Consider the following 20,182-nt stretch of genomic DNA (forward strand, 5'->3'; position numbering starts at 1 on the left):
TCTGTCTTCAAAAACGCTTCAGTGTGTAAATCCTTATGGTCACAGTGCAACTCACTGTACAACACACAATACAGACACACACACACACACACACACACACACACACACACACACACACACATATACATATATACATATACACATATACACATATATATACATATATACATACATACATATATATATATATATATATATATATATATATATATATATATATATATATATATATATATATATACACACACACATATATACATATATATATACATACACACACAGTTATAACTATTGTAAGGCTTTGTATAGAGACAAATCTAAATTAAAAGGCACATGATATGTACAATAAAGTTCTGTTTACTGTTAAAAAATTTGAATAAGAAAAGATTCATTACTGTTGAGTTTCTGTATTGTAGCTACATGATATTAGATTACACAGATGTAGGTTTACTTTATTACTTCTCTGATTGTAAACATGAAACAGTGGAGAAAAATAAAGCTCTGACAGGGGCATTCTTACATACACCATCTGATTAAACAGAACAAAACATTAAAAAAGCAGAATCTTAACTTCATCATTATCAATAAATGAGAAAAGTAAGACATCAGAGTTTCAGCTCTCGCAGCTGTTCTTTACAACACTTTGTACTGCATTATGTTTATCCTCATTATCATCTGCGTCTGAGACTAAAAAACAGCTCCAACCTGTACATAAGGAGAAAAAGGCAAGAATCAGTCACTCAGACATTTATATTGAAACTCTGGTACACGCCCACTGACCCAAACACATCATACAGTGTGTGTGAGTGTAGAATCTTTAAAATAAATATTCAGCATTTCCTGTGTTCAGTATGTAACCAAGTGATAAATGGTCTGATTATTGCCTAAGTTGCCCTGGAGGTGTAAGTAAGTAGTGATGTTAGGTACAAGTGAAGAGGCTAGGCACGTGAACACACACTACGCAATGTTCTATGAGAAGTGCGGGAGAAAAGTTCGCTCTTGGGTTTGCTTGGTAGATTTCACACCATCCAGTGGTAAGTGTAATAGTTCATGACAATATTTTGGTTAAATACCATTTCTGGATGTATGATTTCTTAGCTTATGGCAATAAAGTATCATATTAAGAGAGTTATATTGTGTGTAATGTCTGCGATGGTATGATGCAACGCCATGTGGTGCAAGGCTATTTATTTATTTATTTTCCTTTGCTAGATCACAGTGTTATAAACTTCAATTTAAATTGTGTTCTTATGTGATTTGTTACTTTCTGTTGTTATATACAATGTTCATTTAAAATGTTGAGAGTTTGAACTCCTGGAAATTGAAGGTATTGTGCGGTGCAGGAGCTCATAGTTTTGTGAGTGTTATTTCATTTTTATTAGTTTCAAACGATGTAAGTGGGCAAGTGATTTTAATTTGTTTTCTTTTATAAAATTAGCCCCACTGCTGTATTGTCTGATGTAAAACTTGTTAGCAACACTATAGTCAAATCACTTATCAGATCAATCACTGAATAAATGTAAATCTAAAGAACCCTTTAAATGTGTTCCTGGTGGTAAACCCAAATCCACGGTCACAAATACACACAGTAGCACATGTAAATACACACAGTAAATTATCAACTAACGGATGAATGATAAATGAAATGCTCAATACAATACAGAGTCTCTCTCTCGTGTGTGTGTGTGTGTGTGTGTGTTTCTGTCAGTAACTCACTGTATTTTCTCCAGTTTACAGTGTGGATGCTCCAGTAGATCATAAAGTAGTTTCACTCCTGATTCTCCTGGATAATTCCAGTACACATGAAGTTCTCTCAGGTGTGATGAGGGGTTTAACATCAGAGCTGAAACCAGAGCAGCAAAGCCTTCACCTGTAATACTGCAGCCTTCCAACCTGCGCGCGCGCACACACACACACACACACACACACACACACACACACACACACACACAGTTGAAAAAAAAAAAAATGTGTGATGGACATTAGACACAGCCCATTAAGATTATTATTATTTCTCATGTATTTATTATTTGCTTTATTAGTGCTGCTTGATTAAAATTATACTCATCGCCAGACAAAATGTAATCTAAAACAGTCATATGACAGAAATGCCGAATCTCCAGTGCGTGTGTGATGATCTGACCTCAGTGTCTCCAGTGTACAGTGTGGATCCTCCAGTCCAGCAGAGAGCAGCTTCACTCCTGAATCCTGCAGGTTATTGTGACTCAGGTCCAGTTCTCTCAGTCTGGAGGAGTTTGATCTGAGAACTGAGGACAGAACTCTACAGCTTTCCTCTGTGAGCATACACTCACGCAGACTGGGAGAGAAATGATGATATATCAGTGATATAACACTGATGCCTGAATGTGTGTGTACAGCATTTATCTGTGTATTTACAGTGAGGGGAAATAAGTATTGTATACTTATAAGTATACTTATAAGTTATAAGTAACAGCTCTATTGTTATTTAATATAATTCCAGTGGATATATCCAATTTACACAAAATGTCTTAACTTTGTACTTATAAATAGGAACAAATAGCAAGTATTAATAAGATGATAACTGATAGGCAAAAAAGACACCACAAATGAACAGCATTAGTACTTTGCTGCAAAGTTGTTGTTGGCAATTACAGCTTCGAGACATCTACAACCCCTGGCAAAAATGATGGAATCACCTCACTTAGAGGATGTTCACCTGGGTATTTACTTCAAAGCAAATAAATAAATCACAGATATGACAAAAAAAAAAAAAAGTTTAATAGCTGAACTTTGTGGCTTTGTGAAGGTTCCTGAGGGCTGAGGCCCATCTACAGACCATGCATGCCTTCCTGGGACCTTTCTGTTGTCCTAGAAGGACTGTCAGGTGGCCCATTGGGCCCTTAGATTCAGCCTCAGCCAAGGCCTTCCTATATCCTAGGCTGGATTATATTCCTAAAGTGTCTACGTCTGCTGCCCAGGTGGTAGTGTTGGAAACTTTGTCCTCCTCCGTCCCTCACACTGGAACAAGAGAAATTGCACCTACTGTGTTCAGTAAGGGTTCTCTGTACTTATGTCCACCGCTCCGGCCAGTGGTGTAAGTTGGAGCAACTGCTGGTCTGCTTGGCGGCGACAGTAGAGGTTATGCTGTGCCGAAGCAGTTCATCTGTAATTGGATAGTGGAAGCAATCTCTATCGCTTATGGGGAGTGCGGTTCCGCGACGCCTCTGTGCATAAGGGCTCATTCCACTACAGGGGTCGCCTCCTCAAAGGCTTTGTCCGAAGGGGTACACTTACAGGATGTGTACCTTACACAAGCTTCCCACAGCATTGAGCTCATGCAACATCTCGTTCCCTTCTCAGGGAACAGGGTTAGTTTTAGTAATTGCTTTACTCTGAATAGGGTTGGTACGTTTACTGTGAACACTCCCCCCCCTCTGTTCCTTTGATCCAGTGTTCACACATTTTTCCTCTTTGCTCCTCTGTTGACACAGGTACAGATAGATGAAGCCCCTCACCATTTCCACATTCTTTTGTCTCTGTTATGTCAGGAGACGTATTGTGTGTGTTCTCTCTGTCTCCCTCCCCATGTTTCGGAGCACAGGGTGCTCCGCCCTAATTGGACATGCTGACGTGCTGCACCGGGATTGAAGAGGAGAAGATTGTACGTCTTTTAAAAAGCAGGAAGAATGTTATGTTGGCAGGAATGTGGATGTGTGGTTTGTCTGTGATTGCGTTAGTACAATTGAGTAGCGAATGTTTCCTTGGTGTTTGAGTGAAATCACTTGCTTGTTGTATTGTGTACGAGTGAAAGAAGTGAGTGGTAGGATATTGTGTTGTCCCATTCCCCTGTCTTGTCTTGTGTTATGGCTGAGTGTACGCCTCTATTGTAAATATATCTTCTGTTGCAAATATTTCTTTTTCTATCACGAAAGCTGTAGGGGTTGGGTGCCGTTTATTTTTGGGTCTATCTTTTGTTCTTTGTTTTTTGACTCAGTTAGGAAGTCCAATTAGACTCTGTATTTTCTTTTGAAATACCTTTTTTTGTTAGGTTATTTAAATTGATATGGGGTAAGATAGTGACTGTTCTGTTTATTATTTTGGCCTTGCCCAGCCCTGAAGACATTTGCTTTCGGAGTGATTTTGTTTGTTTTGGATTTTTCTTTCTTTCTTGCAATTATTAAATTGGTAAGACATTGAAGACTTGAAAGACACGTGTGTCAACCTCATTAATTCTGATTATTTTTGTTTATACTTTTTATGTTACACGTCGATCCCAGACCAGGGTCGTAACAGTCTCCCCGAAGACCATTTGCGTGCATTTACATATCTTCCTGGATAACATTTGCTTGTATTCTTATGACTTCTTGAAAGCCATATGTGGTGTTGTTCCGGTCTTATATTGACATGCTTCCTGTTTTATGCAAATATGCCCTTCCCCCTAGCCAATCAATAGTTATCCCATTGTCACTGTTGTGTGCCAAGCAGGATATATACTCTGCCTTTCTTTGAATAAATCAGAGATCTTGCAATTTTAACTTTGTGTGCCTGTGTTATTTGGCAAACTCTCCTAAGCTTGGTGCAGGAAGTGTGTAGTGGGGCGAGGGCTCCATCTTCCTGGGTACTTTCGCTTTCTCTTTTCTTAAGAATTGCAATCTTAACAAGGGTCCGGTTTGTTTTCTTAATTGTTTTCTTGTTGATATGTTCATCTTCTCCTGAGATTAAGTATCTTGGCTGATGAGGTTCTGCATATTCGCTCAGTTACTTTCAGTAATTCGTTTACTCTGAAAAGGGTTGTGGTGGATCTGGAGCCTAACCCAGGCAACACTAGGTGTGAGGTGGGAATGGAACCTGAATGAGATGCCAGTCTATCACACTGCACCATTCATATACATTCACACACCCATTCAGACCTAGGGGCAATTTATCTTAGCAAATCCAACCAGAGAACCTGGAGAAAACCCAGACAGACACAAGGAGACTTGCACAGAAGCTCACATCTCAACAAGAACTTCTTTGTCATTGTCAACGATGATTGCCATTTAGAAATGTCCAGATTAAAGCACCATCTAGATGACAATTTTAAATTCTAAGCAACTGTTTTAATAACAATCTACAGACACTCCACCATCCTCAGCACCCCCACACACACACACAACATAGTGGACAGCTGTTCTTCTTTCTGTTTATGGATGTGACATAACCATGCAAAAAGGAATAATGACAACTGCATCTGATCTGACAGCTCAAACTATAAATCATTATTATAAGCTAACCTTTGAGAATTGCAGTGATGTGAGCAGACATTTTAAACACTGATTTTTTTATGTACCTATGCAATAATTGATTTTTGTTAATTTTTAACCAAAACAAAGTTTGGTACTGGAGCTTAAAAATTTATATGCAAAATGATCTTACTTCAGTATCTCCAGTGTACAGTGTGGACTCTCCAGTCCAGAAGAGAGCAGCTTCACTCCTGAATCCCGCAGGGTATAATTACATTTCAGGTCCAGTTCTCTCAGACTGGAGGAGGGTGAGCTGAGAACTGAGGACAGAGCTCTACAGGCATCCTCTTTGAGATTACACTGAGACAGACTGGGAGAGAAATTATATCAGAGCACTTCTTAATCACAAAAATATTTTGTTTTCTTTAACTTAATATTTAAAATATTTTCAATTAGAATTCTATAGTTGGCAATTTACATTTTTTGTTGATTTTTGAAGTGAAATGAAATATTCATAACCACTGCAACAAAGTTAAAACATTTTTTAGTGACATTTATCTACAAATGATAATCCACAGTTGCTTTATATTTAACAGACTTATTAATGTAACTTATTTAATGCCTGATTTGTAAAAAACTATCTAGAGAAGACAGTGGCATTTTGGAAACATGTTGCTGTGGACTGATGAAGTAAAAATGGAACTCTGTGGCCACAGCCAGTGCAAACACACTGTGCATGCAAGATGGCCCAAAAATACCTAGAAACATTCTGCAAACATTCTCATTTTTTAAAAAAGAGACATAAGATGGCACACTGTATAATTTTCTGACAATCGTTGAAGGTGATAATGTGGCACATAGCAGTACAAATGTAAAAGGTGGTGGGTTTTGAGGCTGTAATTAACAATTAGAGACTAAGGGTCTCATTTATCAAAGTGTGTACAAGTACAAGTGTACAAGTTCTAAACTGTGCATAAGAGTGGCCTGTACGCACAAGAATATTTGTATTTATCATGTGTACATACAGCTGTACACAATGGGCGTTGATGAATACCACACATTCTCAACTGATGTGCTCACGCATGGCCACATTCACCATATACTGTAAAGAACTTCCCTTTAAGACCAGGACCAGAGCCAAATGAGTTTATGTCAAGACCGAGACCAGACAATCAGATGTGTTAATTTGGTGATTGTAGTATCTTCCTAACCGGACATGAAATTTCTCTTGAAGTAACTAAAATATCCCATCGACTTTAGTATTATCAATGTGTACAAATAAGTACATAGGACATAATAAGCATTGCCCATTCTTCCAGCAAATGCTGCACTATAATCTTACTAAATATAACTGGATAAGGGGGTTAGGGAGGATGTGTGAGGGAAATAACAGAGTTTACTAGTTATAGAAAAAAAAATTTAATGAAAAAAATAACGAAAAAGACAGAGACCATTGACATGTGGTCTCAAGACTCATCTCGATTACAACAACACTAGTGTTTCACAATGTTACTAAAGTTAGTACAAACTTAATTTCCCTCATAATATTAGTTATTTCATTGCTAAAAGCAAAGAAAATTTATTTTAAAAATTAGCGGGAAATTTTCTGCTTATATAAAGACATTTTCTTCAGGAAAAACTCCCTCAGTCTCCTTACATACAGAATGATAGTGAGATAATTAGAGTAATTATTGATGAGCTTTATTCTAATTATTGAAGTATCATTTGTTTCAGCAAAATCTGTAATACATTTATGAATAAAAATTACTCACTCTGCCTTTCTTGCTGCTTTCAATACTGGCATCATCCCCAGAAAACATTCATCTGATATCTGATAATTCCTCAAAACAAACACATCCAGATCCTCTTCTGAGGTCAGCAACACAAACACCAGAGCTGACCACTGAGCAGGAGAGAGTCTTTCTTCACTGAGACACCAGGAACCTTCTCTGTTCAGGTAATGTTGGACTTCCTGCACTAGAGAATCATCATTCAGTTCATTCAGACAGTGGAACAGATTGATGGATTTCTCTGGAGATGGATTCTCCCTGATCTTCTCCTTGATGTACTTGACTGTTTCCTGTTTGCTGTGAGAGCTGCTTCCTGTCTGGGGCAGTAGGTCTCGTAAGAGAGTCTGATTGGACTCCAGTGAGAGACCCAGAAGGAAGCGGAGGAACAGGTCCAGGTGTCCATTCTCACTCTGTAAGGCCTTGTCCACTGCACTCTTCAGGAAATCAGACATGTTTGACTTGGTGAAAAGACCAGACCAGGTTTTTTGTTTTGCAACAGAGTGGATGAAGGAGAGAAATGCGTATAAAGCAGCCAGAAACTCCTGAACACTCAGATGTACAAAGCTGAACACCTTCCCCAGGTGAAGCCCAAACTCCTCTCTGAAGATTTGGGTACACACTCCTGAGTACACTGACACGTCTCTCACATCAATGCCACACTCTCTCAGGTCTTCCTCATAGAAGATCAGGTTTCCTTTCTCCAGCTGTTGGAAAGCCAGTTCTCCCAGTGCCAGGATACTCTCTCTGGTCTGCTGAGGATCAGGGTCACATTTCTGATGGTACTTTTGGTCCTTGTGTTTGATCTGAAAGATCAGGAAGTGTGTGAACATTTGAGTCAGAGTCTTGGGGATCTCTCCACTCTCTGCTCCACCCAACATTCTCTCTAGAACAGTGGCTGAGATCCAGCAGAAGACTGGGATGTGGCACATGATGTGGAGGCTTCTTGAAGACTTCATGTGTGAGATGATTTTATTGGCCAGGCTCCGATCACTGATCCTCTTCCTGAAGTACTCCTCTTTCTGAGGATCACTGAACCCTCGTACCTCTGTTACCTGGTCTACACACTCAGGAGGGATCTGATTGGCTGCTCCTGGTCGAGAGGTTATCCAGAGGAGAGCAGAGGGAAGCAGATTCCCCTTGATGAGGTTCGTCAGCAGCACATCCACTGAGGCTGACTCTGTCACATCACACAATCTCTCGTTCTTCTGGAAATTTAGAGGAAGTCGACACTCATCCAGACCATCAAAGATCAACAGGACTTTGTTGATCTCACAGTCTATTAATTGTATTTTTTTTATTTCAGGGAAAAAGTGATGAAGAAGATCCATCAGACTGAGATGTTTCTGCTTCATCAGATTCAGCTCTCTAAAGGGAAGTGGAAACATGAAGAAGACGTCCTGATTTGCTTTTCCTTCAGTCCAGTCCAGAATGAACTTCTGCACAGAGACTGTTTTTCCAATTCCAGCAACTCCTTTAGTCAGCACTCTTCTGATGGACTTGTCTTTAAAGAGATCATTACATTTGATGGGTGTCTCCTGTGCTGCTGGTCTCCTGGACGCTGTCTCAATCTGTCTCACCTCATGTTCATTATTGACGTCTCCACTCCACCCCTCTGTGATGTAGAGATCTGTGTAGATCACATTCAGAAGTGCTGAACTTCCAGGCTGTGAGATTCCTTCATTAATTCTTTTACATTTCTCTCTCAATGTGGATTTGAGTTCTCGCTGGTGCACAGGGACGAGTTCTGATAAAAAAGAAGAATAAAATGTAAACTCTATGATCATCTCTGTTGACTATTGATATTTTCATAGCTGTGTATCATATGTAATGTCAGTACTGATCTGTTATTATATTGTGCTGATAAAAGCACATCATTATGATGAGATGTGTTTAATAAATTTCGAGCAGTTTCCTTCCTCTAAAGTTAAAGTGATGTTATAACCCCATGAGCTCTTACTGTTCTGCAGCGTGTTAGCGAGATCTGTGAGGTTCATGTTCTTCAGGAAGTGCAGTGTGATCTTCAGCACTCCCTCTCTGACACTGCTCTGATCCTCCTCATCCTCCACCTCCCTCTCAGAGCATGCTGGGTAATCTGGACTCAGGAGCTTCTTAAATCTCTTCAGCTCATTCTTTAACAGACTGATGACTTTGTGCTCCAGCTCCTGATTAGAAATAAAAAATAAGAGAAAATTATGTTTAACATTATTAAATTCATAATGTTAGTCTCTATTCATTACCACTGATAAAATCACACTTTTGTCTAATTATCATCAAAGAAGCCTTAAAATTGTAAATTATTATAATAAAAAAATTAACGAAACTGAAAAAAATCATAAATAGAGAAAATACAGCTTTCAGTATTATATCATAGTGTATATGAGCTCTATTCAGTTGGTGAACCTTCACAATATTTCAGAACGTTTAAGTAATTCATTATTAAGTATTAATGGCTTGATTTAATTATTCATTTTATAAATTGTCTGAATATTGTGCTGAGCCATATCCGGTATGCAGGTGTCATGCCAATGTTCAACTCGTATTGCAACTCTGTTGTGTAAAGGCTGCTTGATGTATTTGTTTATTTTTTTTAAAAAAAGGGTTATTAAATTGTTCCATGCTGGGATGTAATATGATTTGCGGTTCAGTGTGTGCATATTTTTATACTCTTTTTGTTATCTCATGTGTGAAATTAGAGTGTTTACCTGTTCTCACTGTATTGTATTATGTACTGTATTTGTCTGTAGTATATGAATCTAACTTTAAACAGAAAGCTGTAGGGGCATGAGTCTGTTTAATTTCTCTCTGTTTTAAAGGGTTTATTAGTTGTTCATGTTAGGGACTTTCTATTCTTAAGTTCGGTTTTCTTTTTTAAATAGGTGTTTTGAGTAGCTGTGATCGTCCCTGAAGAGTTTGCTAATACTTCGGCTTGAGTCTCATGTTTTTGATCTGTTTTAGACATCGTTGTTTATGTTGTAGCCTACCGACACGAGTCATAACAAAATGTAATAATTTGGCAGAAGATGAGATATATGTATTTATTTATTTACTTAACACACAGCAGCTAGTTACAGGCTCTGGGACCTGCTCTTGCTGAATTCTCATCTTCACTGCCTGACCGTTTCAAACTGCACCACTACAGTAACGTTTTATATTAAAAACTCTAATAACTCTAATAAAAAGATAAACAAATGAACATCTCTCTCTCTCGCCCTCACACACACACACACACACACACACACACACACACACACACACACACACACACACAAATATACCCACACACCTTAAATATAGACTCCAGTAGATTGCTGTGTGTGGTATCTGAATCCTTTTGCAGCCTGTGAACATACAAAACATTACATTTAACAAAGACAAATCATATTCATATCCGTAAAACACAAACTAATAAATACAGACATATTTTCTAATTATCCATACTAATCATCAGTTCAAGATTCACTAAATGATTATTACTGCTTATTGAAAAAATGTATTTATGAAAATACAGTGTCAGTAATTTACATAATCACATCACATTTCATCTCACTGAAATCTACAGCTGTAAAAATGTCATTATTTCATTTCACGTCTGTAATATTACACTCTCCAGCTCTGAGAATGCAGAGGTGATGAACTGATGTAATTCTCTAAACCAGAGTTTGAGCACGTGAGAGTGTGAGTGATTACACACTGAACCAATATTAAACTCCACTGACCTCAGATCAGTAGTACTGTCTCTGTCTCTGAAGTGTATTGGACGGTTCATTGACCCGTCACTCCTCATGGACACACAACTGGGTTCAGGTGAGTCTGATCTGAAGATATAAATGTTCATAAACACAAAACATGAAGGGGACAATCAGTAGATTTTAAAATCTCTAATGTAAAACTTGTTAATTCAATACTCAATGTTAACACTGATACGATCTTTTAGAACAAAGAAACAAACTTTAACCAGCTACAGGGAAAACTTAGACATGTTCCTCAGCTTAAAGTCACTAATCATCATCTGGTTTTAAAATAAAAAAAATGTTTAAATGTAAATATTTATTTCCAAGAATAAACACACAACTTAAATGTGTGGCAGAGTAGAGAGCCCCAGAAGTACAGAACATTTAGGACAATTTCCCCATTTGTAGAAAGAAGCATTTACACAGTCTCTACAGAATATCATGACATATGCAAGTAGTACTGAAACTATAATGTTGACTGATTAAAAACACAATATCATCCTACACATTCACACTCAATATACTTGCATTAAGTAATATTTTTTACTGAAGTAATAAGTGCAACAGAAAATCACAAGTGAACAGCAGTGGAGTTAACGGTAGTGCATGTAAGGTTCACATAACGTAGTCACTGAGCCAGGTAGACTAGTGTATATCTTCTGTTGGTCTAGGTGAATGAGCAGGGTCAGAGGTTACACTATCCTCAGTTGTATGTGTTGTATGTGTAGTGTGTGTAGTTGAGGTATTTGGGAATCCAGTGAGGTGGAAGATATTCCATGTTGTACTATTACTCAGCTTGTATGTGCCTTCACCAACTTTTGACTGATTGTGAATGGATCACTGAACTTCCTGTGTCCTTTTTGAAAATGTAATAGGTTTCACATCCGCACTTGATTCCCTTTTTGAAAAGAAGGAGGATGAGCACTACTTTTGGCATCAGAATAAGCTTTTATTTTATGTTGTTGGCTCGCTCAGTGATCTTCACTGGCAGTGATTTAGTGGCAGGTGGAAACAGTGTTAGTTTTGTGCACGTAGGTCAGCCATGGAGCAGTTTGGGGGGGGGGGGGGGGGGTGTACCAGTTGTGGCATGTAGAGTGGCATGGTAGACTTACAATAAAGTCAATCACAGCTGAATTCCATGACTGTCATTGCTGTATTGTTAATTATATGTTTTCCTTAAGCACTCGGTTTAAGACTCGGTTTTGTAGACCACAGGTATGTACACCACTTTTTAACGGCCCAAATGCAGGCAAGGGCTTTGTCTGCCATAGTAGTATAAATGTGCTCAACAGCAGAGTGAGTACAGGAACTGAATGCTACAGATCTTTTGCCATTATCTGGTCCCACTTGAGACTTGATGGCACCCAGTACATAGTCAGATGCACTTGTAGATATAATGGTGTGCAGTGTGTGGTCAAACAAGGCTAGAGTCTGGCTATTCACAAGCATTTTCTTAACAGCCTTTAAACTCGCTTGTGCTTTGACAGTCCACTGGAATGCATCTCTATCTGCCTCAGACATGCAAGGATTGGCTGTACCACAGTAGCATGGTGTGGCAGGAATTTGGAGTAAATGGAAAGCAGCCAGAGGAAGGAGCAGAATGTAATAGAATCAGTGGGTGCAGGTCATTGGCGATGACCTGTATGTGTTCTTTTTCTGGAAGTAGGCCCTCAGATGAACCAATGTGACCTAAGAAAGGCATATTGTGCTGCTGGAATGAACAAACTGTACCCTGGCCGCATTCAAGCACAGTAGGATGGTTTAAGGACTTTGGCATGTGTGTGAATTTCATGCACTTGGAAGTTGGTCAAGACAATGTTAGAGAGAACACCCTTAATCTGGACAGTAGTTCATCCATATGAGGCAGAGGAAAGGCATCTTTGATGACTGCTTTCTTAGGCTAATGTATATCAACACACATGCACACTCTTTGCCAGAGTTCTTCTGTGTTCTGACTATCAGGGAAACCCAAGCAGAGGTATCAGTGCACTCAATCACACCAGTAGTGAGCACACACTTTAGGTTGAGTGTCTGATGTACAAGTGTGACGGCGGTATACATTTTCACAGGGTGCACACAGTTTTTTACACAAAGGTGAATGCAGCAGTACAATCATACACAGGAGAAGAAGGAGAAGAGACAGAGGTATTAGGATGCAGTACTCTGTTCTTGGCAATATTTATATGTAGCAAAGACATTAGGTCTCCTCCCAGCAAAGGAATCCCTTTGTCCACAATGACGAAGGTACGTGGAGCAGATCAGACATGAAGAGAAACTTTTTCTGATTAGGAATGTGTGTTTTAGAGAAAGACACAAGCTTGACAGTAGACTGTGTCAGTGGAATGTTGCTGAACAAGTCTACCATACAGGACTGTGAGTGGTGTGCAGTAATCTTCAAAGTTCATCTAATCTTGTGTGCATGTGTAGAATTTTCAGTGTATACTAATGTGACTTCAGGCAGTCTAATCTCACGTACTTGTCTAGTTTGTGTCCGAGCGGAGCAACAGATGTTTACAATATGTCCCATTTTCCTGCACAGCCAACAAACTGATTTATTGGTGTGAATGAACACGTGAGAGAACCCTGGAAGTACAAACCTACAACTACATCCTGTCACTGAGCTACAAGTTCTGTAGTTTTTGAAGCTAACAGAATAGAAAAGGACACAACACACACACTTCACTCACCTCTCGCCTTTCTCTGTGTCTTGCTCCCCAGACACACTCATTTTGGAGGCCATGTCTCCACCAAGAGACTATATCTATAAACCTGCACACACACACACACACACACACACACACACACACACACACACACACACACACACACACACACACACATTCAATTAAATTTTATTTGTATAGCGCTTTTAACAATGGACATTGTCCCAAAGCAGCTTTAAAGAAATATATAAATTTTTGATATACATTTTAAATGTATGAATTTATCCCTAATGAGCAGCCAGAGGCGACGGTGGTGAGGAAAAACTCCCTGCGATGATATGAGGAAGAAACCTTGAGAGGAATCAGACTCAGAAGGAACCCGTCCTCATCTGGGTGTCAATATAACCTTATAACCCTTCTATAACTGTGTACTACATGGTCAAATAGTGCAGTTGTGTAACCAGGAAATTCATACAGTTTTAACATTAAATCTACTTTTGTTGAACTTCTCCACTGTTCACTGATGGAGACTTGAGTGCAAAACTGTTCGTGCCAATTGTAGTCATTGCCTTTTTTTTTTGCAAGATTCAGAGAAACACTGCAGGACACATATTTACTCCAGTCCAACATGTGTGTGTTAAATCTAACTCTGTATCATCACACGGTTCACTTACAGTAAAATCAAGTCCTACAGTAAACTGTGTAAGTTACAACTTCAGTAAAAATCAACTGAACTGTTCTTCATCTAGTGTAGATTCATAACATTCACATATTATAGCTTTAGATTTAGATACTTACTGTGTTCTTCTCCTGAGAACCTTTTACAGTCCAATCGTCACTAAATGGAGTTTCACTTGAACTCAAACTGGATTGACTGGTTTAGTCAAAATAATTTTTAGAGCAGGAGGTGGAGTAAATAAACACACACACACACACACACACGCATGAACACGAACACAACACAACGTTTTTGGTTTTAACATACGAGGGAATTTTCTGTTTTATCATTTCTAAAACAAAACTGGTGTGTTTCTCTGTGTGTGGGGGTGTAATCTACCTCTATGATTGCATGATTGCAATAGACCAGCAGGAAGAGGCTAAGAATTAAGAATTATAAAGAATGCTGCATGACAACTTCAAGAAAAGTGCTGGGAACAACACCAACTATCATTACAGCCTGTATCAACCTCTCCAAATCAATCAACACTGTTACCAGGAAGTTCTTCTGGAATGTTCTGTTTAAATTTGATAAATCACATGATCACAGGAGGTCATGTGACTCTTTTCTGTCAGCTCATGAGTGAAACAGTGGTATGTCCTGGCACCCGTCCTCTTCAACATCTTATGCTTGTGTGTCATCCATCTCCTCCACAAGGAGCTTCACTATGAATGGGAGTCTGTTCAACACCAGGAGGTTTCAACTGACCACAAAGCTGTCCAGAGAGCAAATCCTAGATCTACAGTACACTGACGACTGTGTTCTTGTGGCTTTCTCTCCACAGGATGCTGTAGTTGTCAGAACCTGCAACAGTATAGGGCTCTCGGTTAACACCTCCAAAACAGCTGATCTATCATTCGAGCACTGGAACACCACACACACTGCCATTCTTCAAAATTACCCATAAATCACTTACTGTCCTGCACATTATTAACTGAACACTAAGATTATTATTTTTTTTGTACAGAATCGCTTACCTTTTGAGGAAATACCAAATAATGTCAACAACATTTACTATCAGAGTGGGAACATTAACCCTTTCTCACAGTACACTGGCGTTCCATTCCGAATGAGTAACTGTTAAACCTCAATAGTCTATGCATAGCCGTAATCCTCCCTCTTTCTTCTTGACAAAGAATAAGTTGGCTAATGCAGGTGATGTTGAGGGGAGAATGTTCCCCCGTTTCAGAGCCTCCTCAATGTATTTGTTCATGACTTGGGTTTCCTTAGTGGACAAGGGGTAGATGTTAATTATACAGTGCATAGGGAAAGTTTTCACACCCTTTCAGGTTTTCCACATTTTGGTATGTTTGAGTCTCGTCTTAAAATGGATTCAACTCTTTTTCCTCATCAGTCTACACACAACACTCCACAATGACAAAGCAAACACAGATTTGAATATTTGTAAATTTGTGGAAAATAAAAGAGAGAAATGATACATTTACAGTTACATTAATTCATTTATCAGATGCTTTTATCCAAAGAGACTTACAAATGAGGAAATACAGATGGGTAGATGCTGATGTCTAAGGTATCCAGAGTGGGTTTCTTTTGGAGAGGAATATAGAAAATATAGAATGTAGAATACAGAATGATAGAAGAGATGAACAGGAGGAGGCCCTGTGAAGTGGTCTGGAGCATTGTGGAAGGGATCCAGCAGACAGGTGGTGGGATTGCATGACAAGATCTGAAAGATCTCTTCTGATGATAGAGGAGAAAAACGTGTGAAAGACAGAAGAGGGGAAGACTGAACATGTTGTGTAGGAATAAAGGTAGGAGAGAAGGACTGGCCTTCAAGGAGGCGGGAGAAGGAGGATGCACCGTGAAGAAAAGATGATGCAGAAGTTGTGAAGATCATGTGTAGAGACGTCCAGTTTTCCCGTGTAGGAGGAGATCTCAGCAGCTTCACATTGGTGAAACATTCCTTATTACACATAAACAGAAAAAAAGCTGAACATATAAACAAATCCTATTTATTGAATCACACATTACATGCACAATAAAGTTTTTACTTTTTCTTGTAAAACCTACTGTATATATGAAAGAAAACTGTCATTAAATGAGGAAAGAAAGATATCAATGTTTTAGCTCTTATAATTGTCCATTAAACATGCTGTAATTTAACAGGTTATCCTCATAATCCTCTGTGTGTGATACTCAGAACCAATCAGTAGTACATCTCAAACCTGTAAAGAGGGAGAATAGGGCAGAATTATTAGACTTGAGTACATGTTTATCAGAATCAGACATCAGACTCCATACAAGAAAAATCAGACTAAATTCAACAATCAAACCTTTATCATGGAACAGTAAACGTTCAGCAGCAACAGTGTGTGACAAATACAGTTCAAATACATGCAATAAACTGTTAACCAAACAGAACTGAATGTGTCATCAGTAAAACTGAACACACACAGTGTACATTACAAACATTTATTTTCTGCTCTATTAAATCATGTGCCTGTGTGTGTGTGTGTGTGTGTGTGTGTGTGTGTGTGTGTGTGTGTGTGTGTGTGTGTGTGTGTGTGTGTGTGTAAGTAAGAGAGAGAGAGAGAGAGAGAGAGAGAGAGAGAGAGAGAGAGAGAGAGAGAAGTTTACTTTGTTTGGTCCAGATCACTAATTGGTTTTGACAGGTCTAGCTCAAAGGTCATCAGCAATTATAATCATCTTGACAGGTCAATTGTTTCTGAGTTTAGTCTTTGTTTAGACTTTTTTTGATGCTGAAGAAGCAAAAATCTAAGGAACCCTTAACCTTCAGACTAATGATTTCCAATTTTTGCACTCAATGCTTGAAAAGAAACATGTATAGTGAACTTGAGAAGGTAGAAAGGGGCTCTATGAATCTCTCTCTATTAAAGTAGTGCTTAAACAGATACATAGCAGACAAATATACATATAGACAGTATTATTTTGTACACGCATACCAACTTAATCTTCACCTATCATCATTCCCTGTTAACCAAATCTGTCACCACCTAATAAAACAGTTTAAGTCACTAACCAAAGTAAGTATACAAACTGAAGCTATGATAAAAGAACAAAAACAATGAATCTGTCTTAAAGAAATTCCTAAAATCCTCTGACCAAGTATATGGCTGTACCATCTGTCTATTAAATAAATGCCAGTCCTTCAGGCTGAAAAAGAAGGATCAAAATATTCTGCAGTAGTTTGGCACTGTGACTCAAAAAGTTGTTTTTCATCTGACATCTGAAAGCTAACTACTGTCCCAACTGCTGCTAACTACTGTCCCAACTGCTGCTAAGTACAGTCCCAATTGCCGCCAGGTACTGTCCCAACTGCTGTACAATACTGATAATGCTCTTACACTTAAGAGTGCTGAATGGCAGACCTTCCATCCATCCATACATACATCCATCCATCCATCTTCTACCGCTTACTCCTTTTCAGGGTCACGGGGAACCTGGAGCCTATCCCAGGGAGCATCGGGCACAAGGTGGGGTGCCAGTCCATCGCAGGGCATGCAATCACACACACATTCACACACCCATTCATACACTACGGACAATTTAGACACGCCAATCAGCCTACCATGCATGTCTTTAGACTGGGGGAGAAAACCAGAGTACCAGGAGGAAACCCCCGCAGCACAGGGAGAACATGCAAACTCCACACACACATGGCCCCGGCGGATGGCAGACCTTGTTAAATAATATTATTATGTTTTTTCAGTCAAATGTCTTATATTTGATAAAATATATTCCTATATATCTTATATTACTTTGTGCCTTTTCTTATAAATTGACAAGGGAGAAAAGGGGCCAATGCTGGTGTGAAGGTGAGCCTGCACAAGGACACGTCTTTGTAACTGTAAGGGACGAGTCAACGTAATCCTTCACATGGTATTCATAAGGTGCCATAAGTTTCTGCTTCTCTATGGGTCATGCTGAAGTTTAAACAAAATGGTTTGACTTAATATCCGCAGCAGTAGTGCACAAGTCATTTCTTCCTAATCTGTTTATTAACTTTTATTTCATTTAGGCATACAATAAAAGTTATTTACTAGATTCAGATGCTCCTAAACAAATTATTATAAAGTATGAGTTTGTAACTTATCAACAAAGACTGTACTATCATTTCTAATATAATGCATTAAATATGGAAAAATATTTTCACTGAAATATTTCATAGATTTTTTTTTTTACATGAGTTTACACTAAATGTCTAATATTCTGTTCTGTTGGAAAAATGCCTTAACTGCTCAATTAATTTGGAACTTTTAAAAATAACTTGCCTGCTTTGGCTTACAATGTATATGACTTCTCATTGTCATAAACCCATACAAGGAATAAAAAGTAATCATTTTGACTCCAGATCAGGACTGGGTAAAGACAGACTGGTTATCTGATCTATATCATATATACATGTACCTTAGATAATGCCTCTCTGAGGGCCATGTTGGAATGTTCTCAAGTCAAAGTACTGTGGAACTCCTAAGCATTAGATCACCCCAATTACTCCTGTATACTCTTTCGTGATCTTTGCCTGACAAAGACATTCACAAAACATATTTGACAGTTGGGGCCTAATTCTAAAATCACCAGATACCAAATGTACAACAATTTTGTCTTGCTGCCATCACAAAATAAAAATGTTTAAACCTTAAGTAATATAGTCACGGAGGGTGTGTACATTTTTCACACTACATTAAGAGTGGGGATCCTTATAGACTGTGGAACAGAAATGGACTCGGAGTTTCTTCACTGATTTATTTCACATTGGAGTACAACCATTTTTCTTTTTTACCATTATGGACGAAACACCCGTTTCTTTTAAAACATCATCTTTAAATGTTTTTTTCTACCCACTAAAGAACCCTTGAACTTAAGAGACAATCTTCGGAGTTGTTGATGCCCTGCTCAGGGTTAAACAATGATGTCTTTACAATATCTTCATGAAGAAATTGTCAAACTAACAAACTAATGCCGCATCCTGGAACAAAACAGCGCGATAGCTGTACAGCAGCCTCAGATATCGCGTTTGAATGAGCAAGTGTCGCCCCTAAACTCCTCCGTGCTTCCGACAGCGACTCCTTCTGCTACTTACACGCCTCCTCCGTCGTTTCCCCCCCAAGGATGCCCAACCAGCGACGGCTGCGTACATTCCGGCCACACCGGCTGTGCACACTCCAGTTATGCCGGTTGTGCACCACCCGCCACTGCCTACACCGAAGAGATATGCTGGAGAGCCGGAACGATGCAAGGGCTTCCTGCTACAGTGTTCGTTGTTCTTCGAGAGCCACCCGGATACACCGGAGGCCCGAAAGCTTACTCACTTCATGGAGTTACTCACCGGACGCGCCCTGGCATGGGTTACGGCGGAGTGGGAGCGAGGAGGCGGTATCAGACCCTCGTTAGCGGACCTTCTCTCCCGCTTCCAAGTAATTAATTTAGAGTAATTATCTGATTAGAGTAATTACTGACGAGCATTATTCAGTCAGTTCACTCTTAATCTGTATGTAAAGAAAATGTATTAAACATAAACAAAAATAACAATCTACTGTATGTAATGATGTTCTCTTCAATACGCTCCTCATTCTCTTCACATACAGATTAAGAGTGAACTGACTGAATGATGCTCGTCAGTAATTACTCTAATCAGTACCATTAGTGTTATATTAAAATAATAAACACTGCACTAATAAATTAAGAATAAAAGATACTCACTCAGCTTTTCTGGAGACTTTCACCACTGGCAGCAGATTCAGAAGACATTCATCTGATGGGTAATATTTCATCAAAACAAACTCATCCAGATCCTCTTCTGAGTTCAGCAACACAAACACCAGAGCTGACCACTGAGCAGGAGAGAGTCTGTCTTCACTGAGACACCAGTCACCTCCTCTGTTCAGGTTATGTTGCACTTCCTGATAAGCTAATGAGAGAGGCATTGCATAGAAATGGGTTGAATATCTCTGTGTCATATCTGTCGTATCTCATCCTTAAGACCAGAAGACAAAGCTGATTGTGATGGCCTTCAGGAAGAAATGGACAACTGACCTTAAACCTGTGCTCATAAATGGCAATGCTGTGGAGAAAGTCCCCAGTTTCAGATTCT

The 20,182-nt window shown here is 39.0% G+C and overlaps 1 protein-coding gene across 8 annotated transcripts in view; it reads right to left on the bottom strand.

Annotated features, from left to right (window-relative positions):
- The window catches only part of LOC108261647 (NACHT, LRR and PYD domains-containing protein 12), a 168,014-nt gene extending 152,854 nt beyond the window's left edge, over positions 1-15,160 (bottom strand). For 4 of the 8 annotated variants that reach the window (XM_053684686.1, XM_053684647.1, XM_053684664.1 and 1 more), the window contains exons 1-8: positions 14,187-15,158; positions 13,413-13,494; positions 10,711-10,809; positions 10,278-10,332; positions 8,952-9,156; positions 6,977-8,738; positions 5,398-5,574; positions 2,144-2,317 (exon numbers count right to left, since the gene is read on the bottom strand). In XM_053684686.1, the coding sequence (XP_053540661.1) occupies positions 2,144-2,317; positions 5,398-5,574; positions 6,977-8,738; positions 8,952-9,156; positions 10,278-10,332; positions 10,711-10,809; positions 13,413-13,465 (2,525 nt within the window). In that variant the 5' untranslated portion in view covers positions 13,466-13,494; positions 14,187-15,158. Of the gene's footprint in view, positions 1-2,143; positions 2,318-5,397; positions 5,575-6,976; positions 8,739-8,951; positions 9,157-10,277; positions 10,333-10,710; positions 10,810-13,412; positions 13,495-14,186 lie in introns of all 8 variants that reach the window. The other 4 variants (XM_053684643.1, XM_053684641.1, XM_053684675.1 and 1 more) reach the window with 4 other exon arrangements.
- Positions 15,161-20,182: the final 5,022 nt, after the last annotated feature.

Source organism: Ictalurus punctatus, chromosome 1 (assembly GCF_001660625.3).
Source record: "Ictalurus punctatus breed USDA103 chromosome 1, Coco_2.0, whole genome shotgun sequence".
Lineage (NCBI taxonomy): Eukaryota > Metazoa > Chordata > Actinopteri > Siluriformes > Ictaluridae > Ictalurus > Ictalurus punctatus.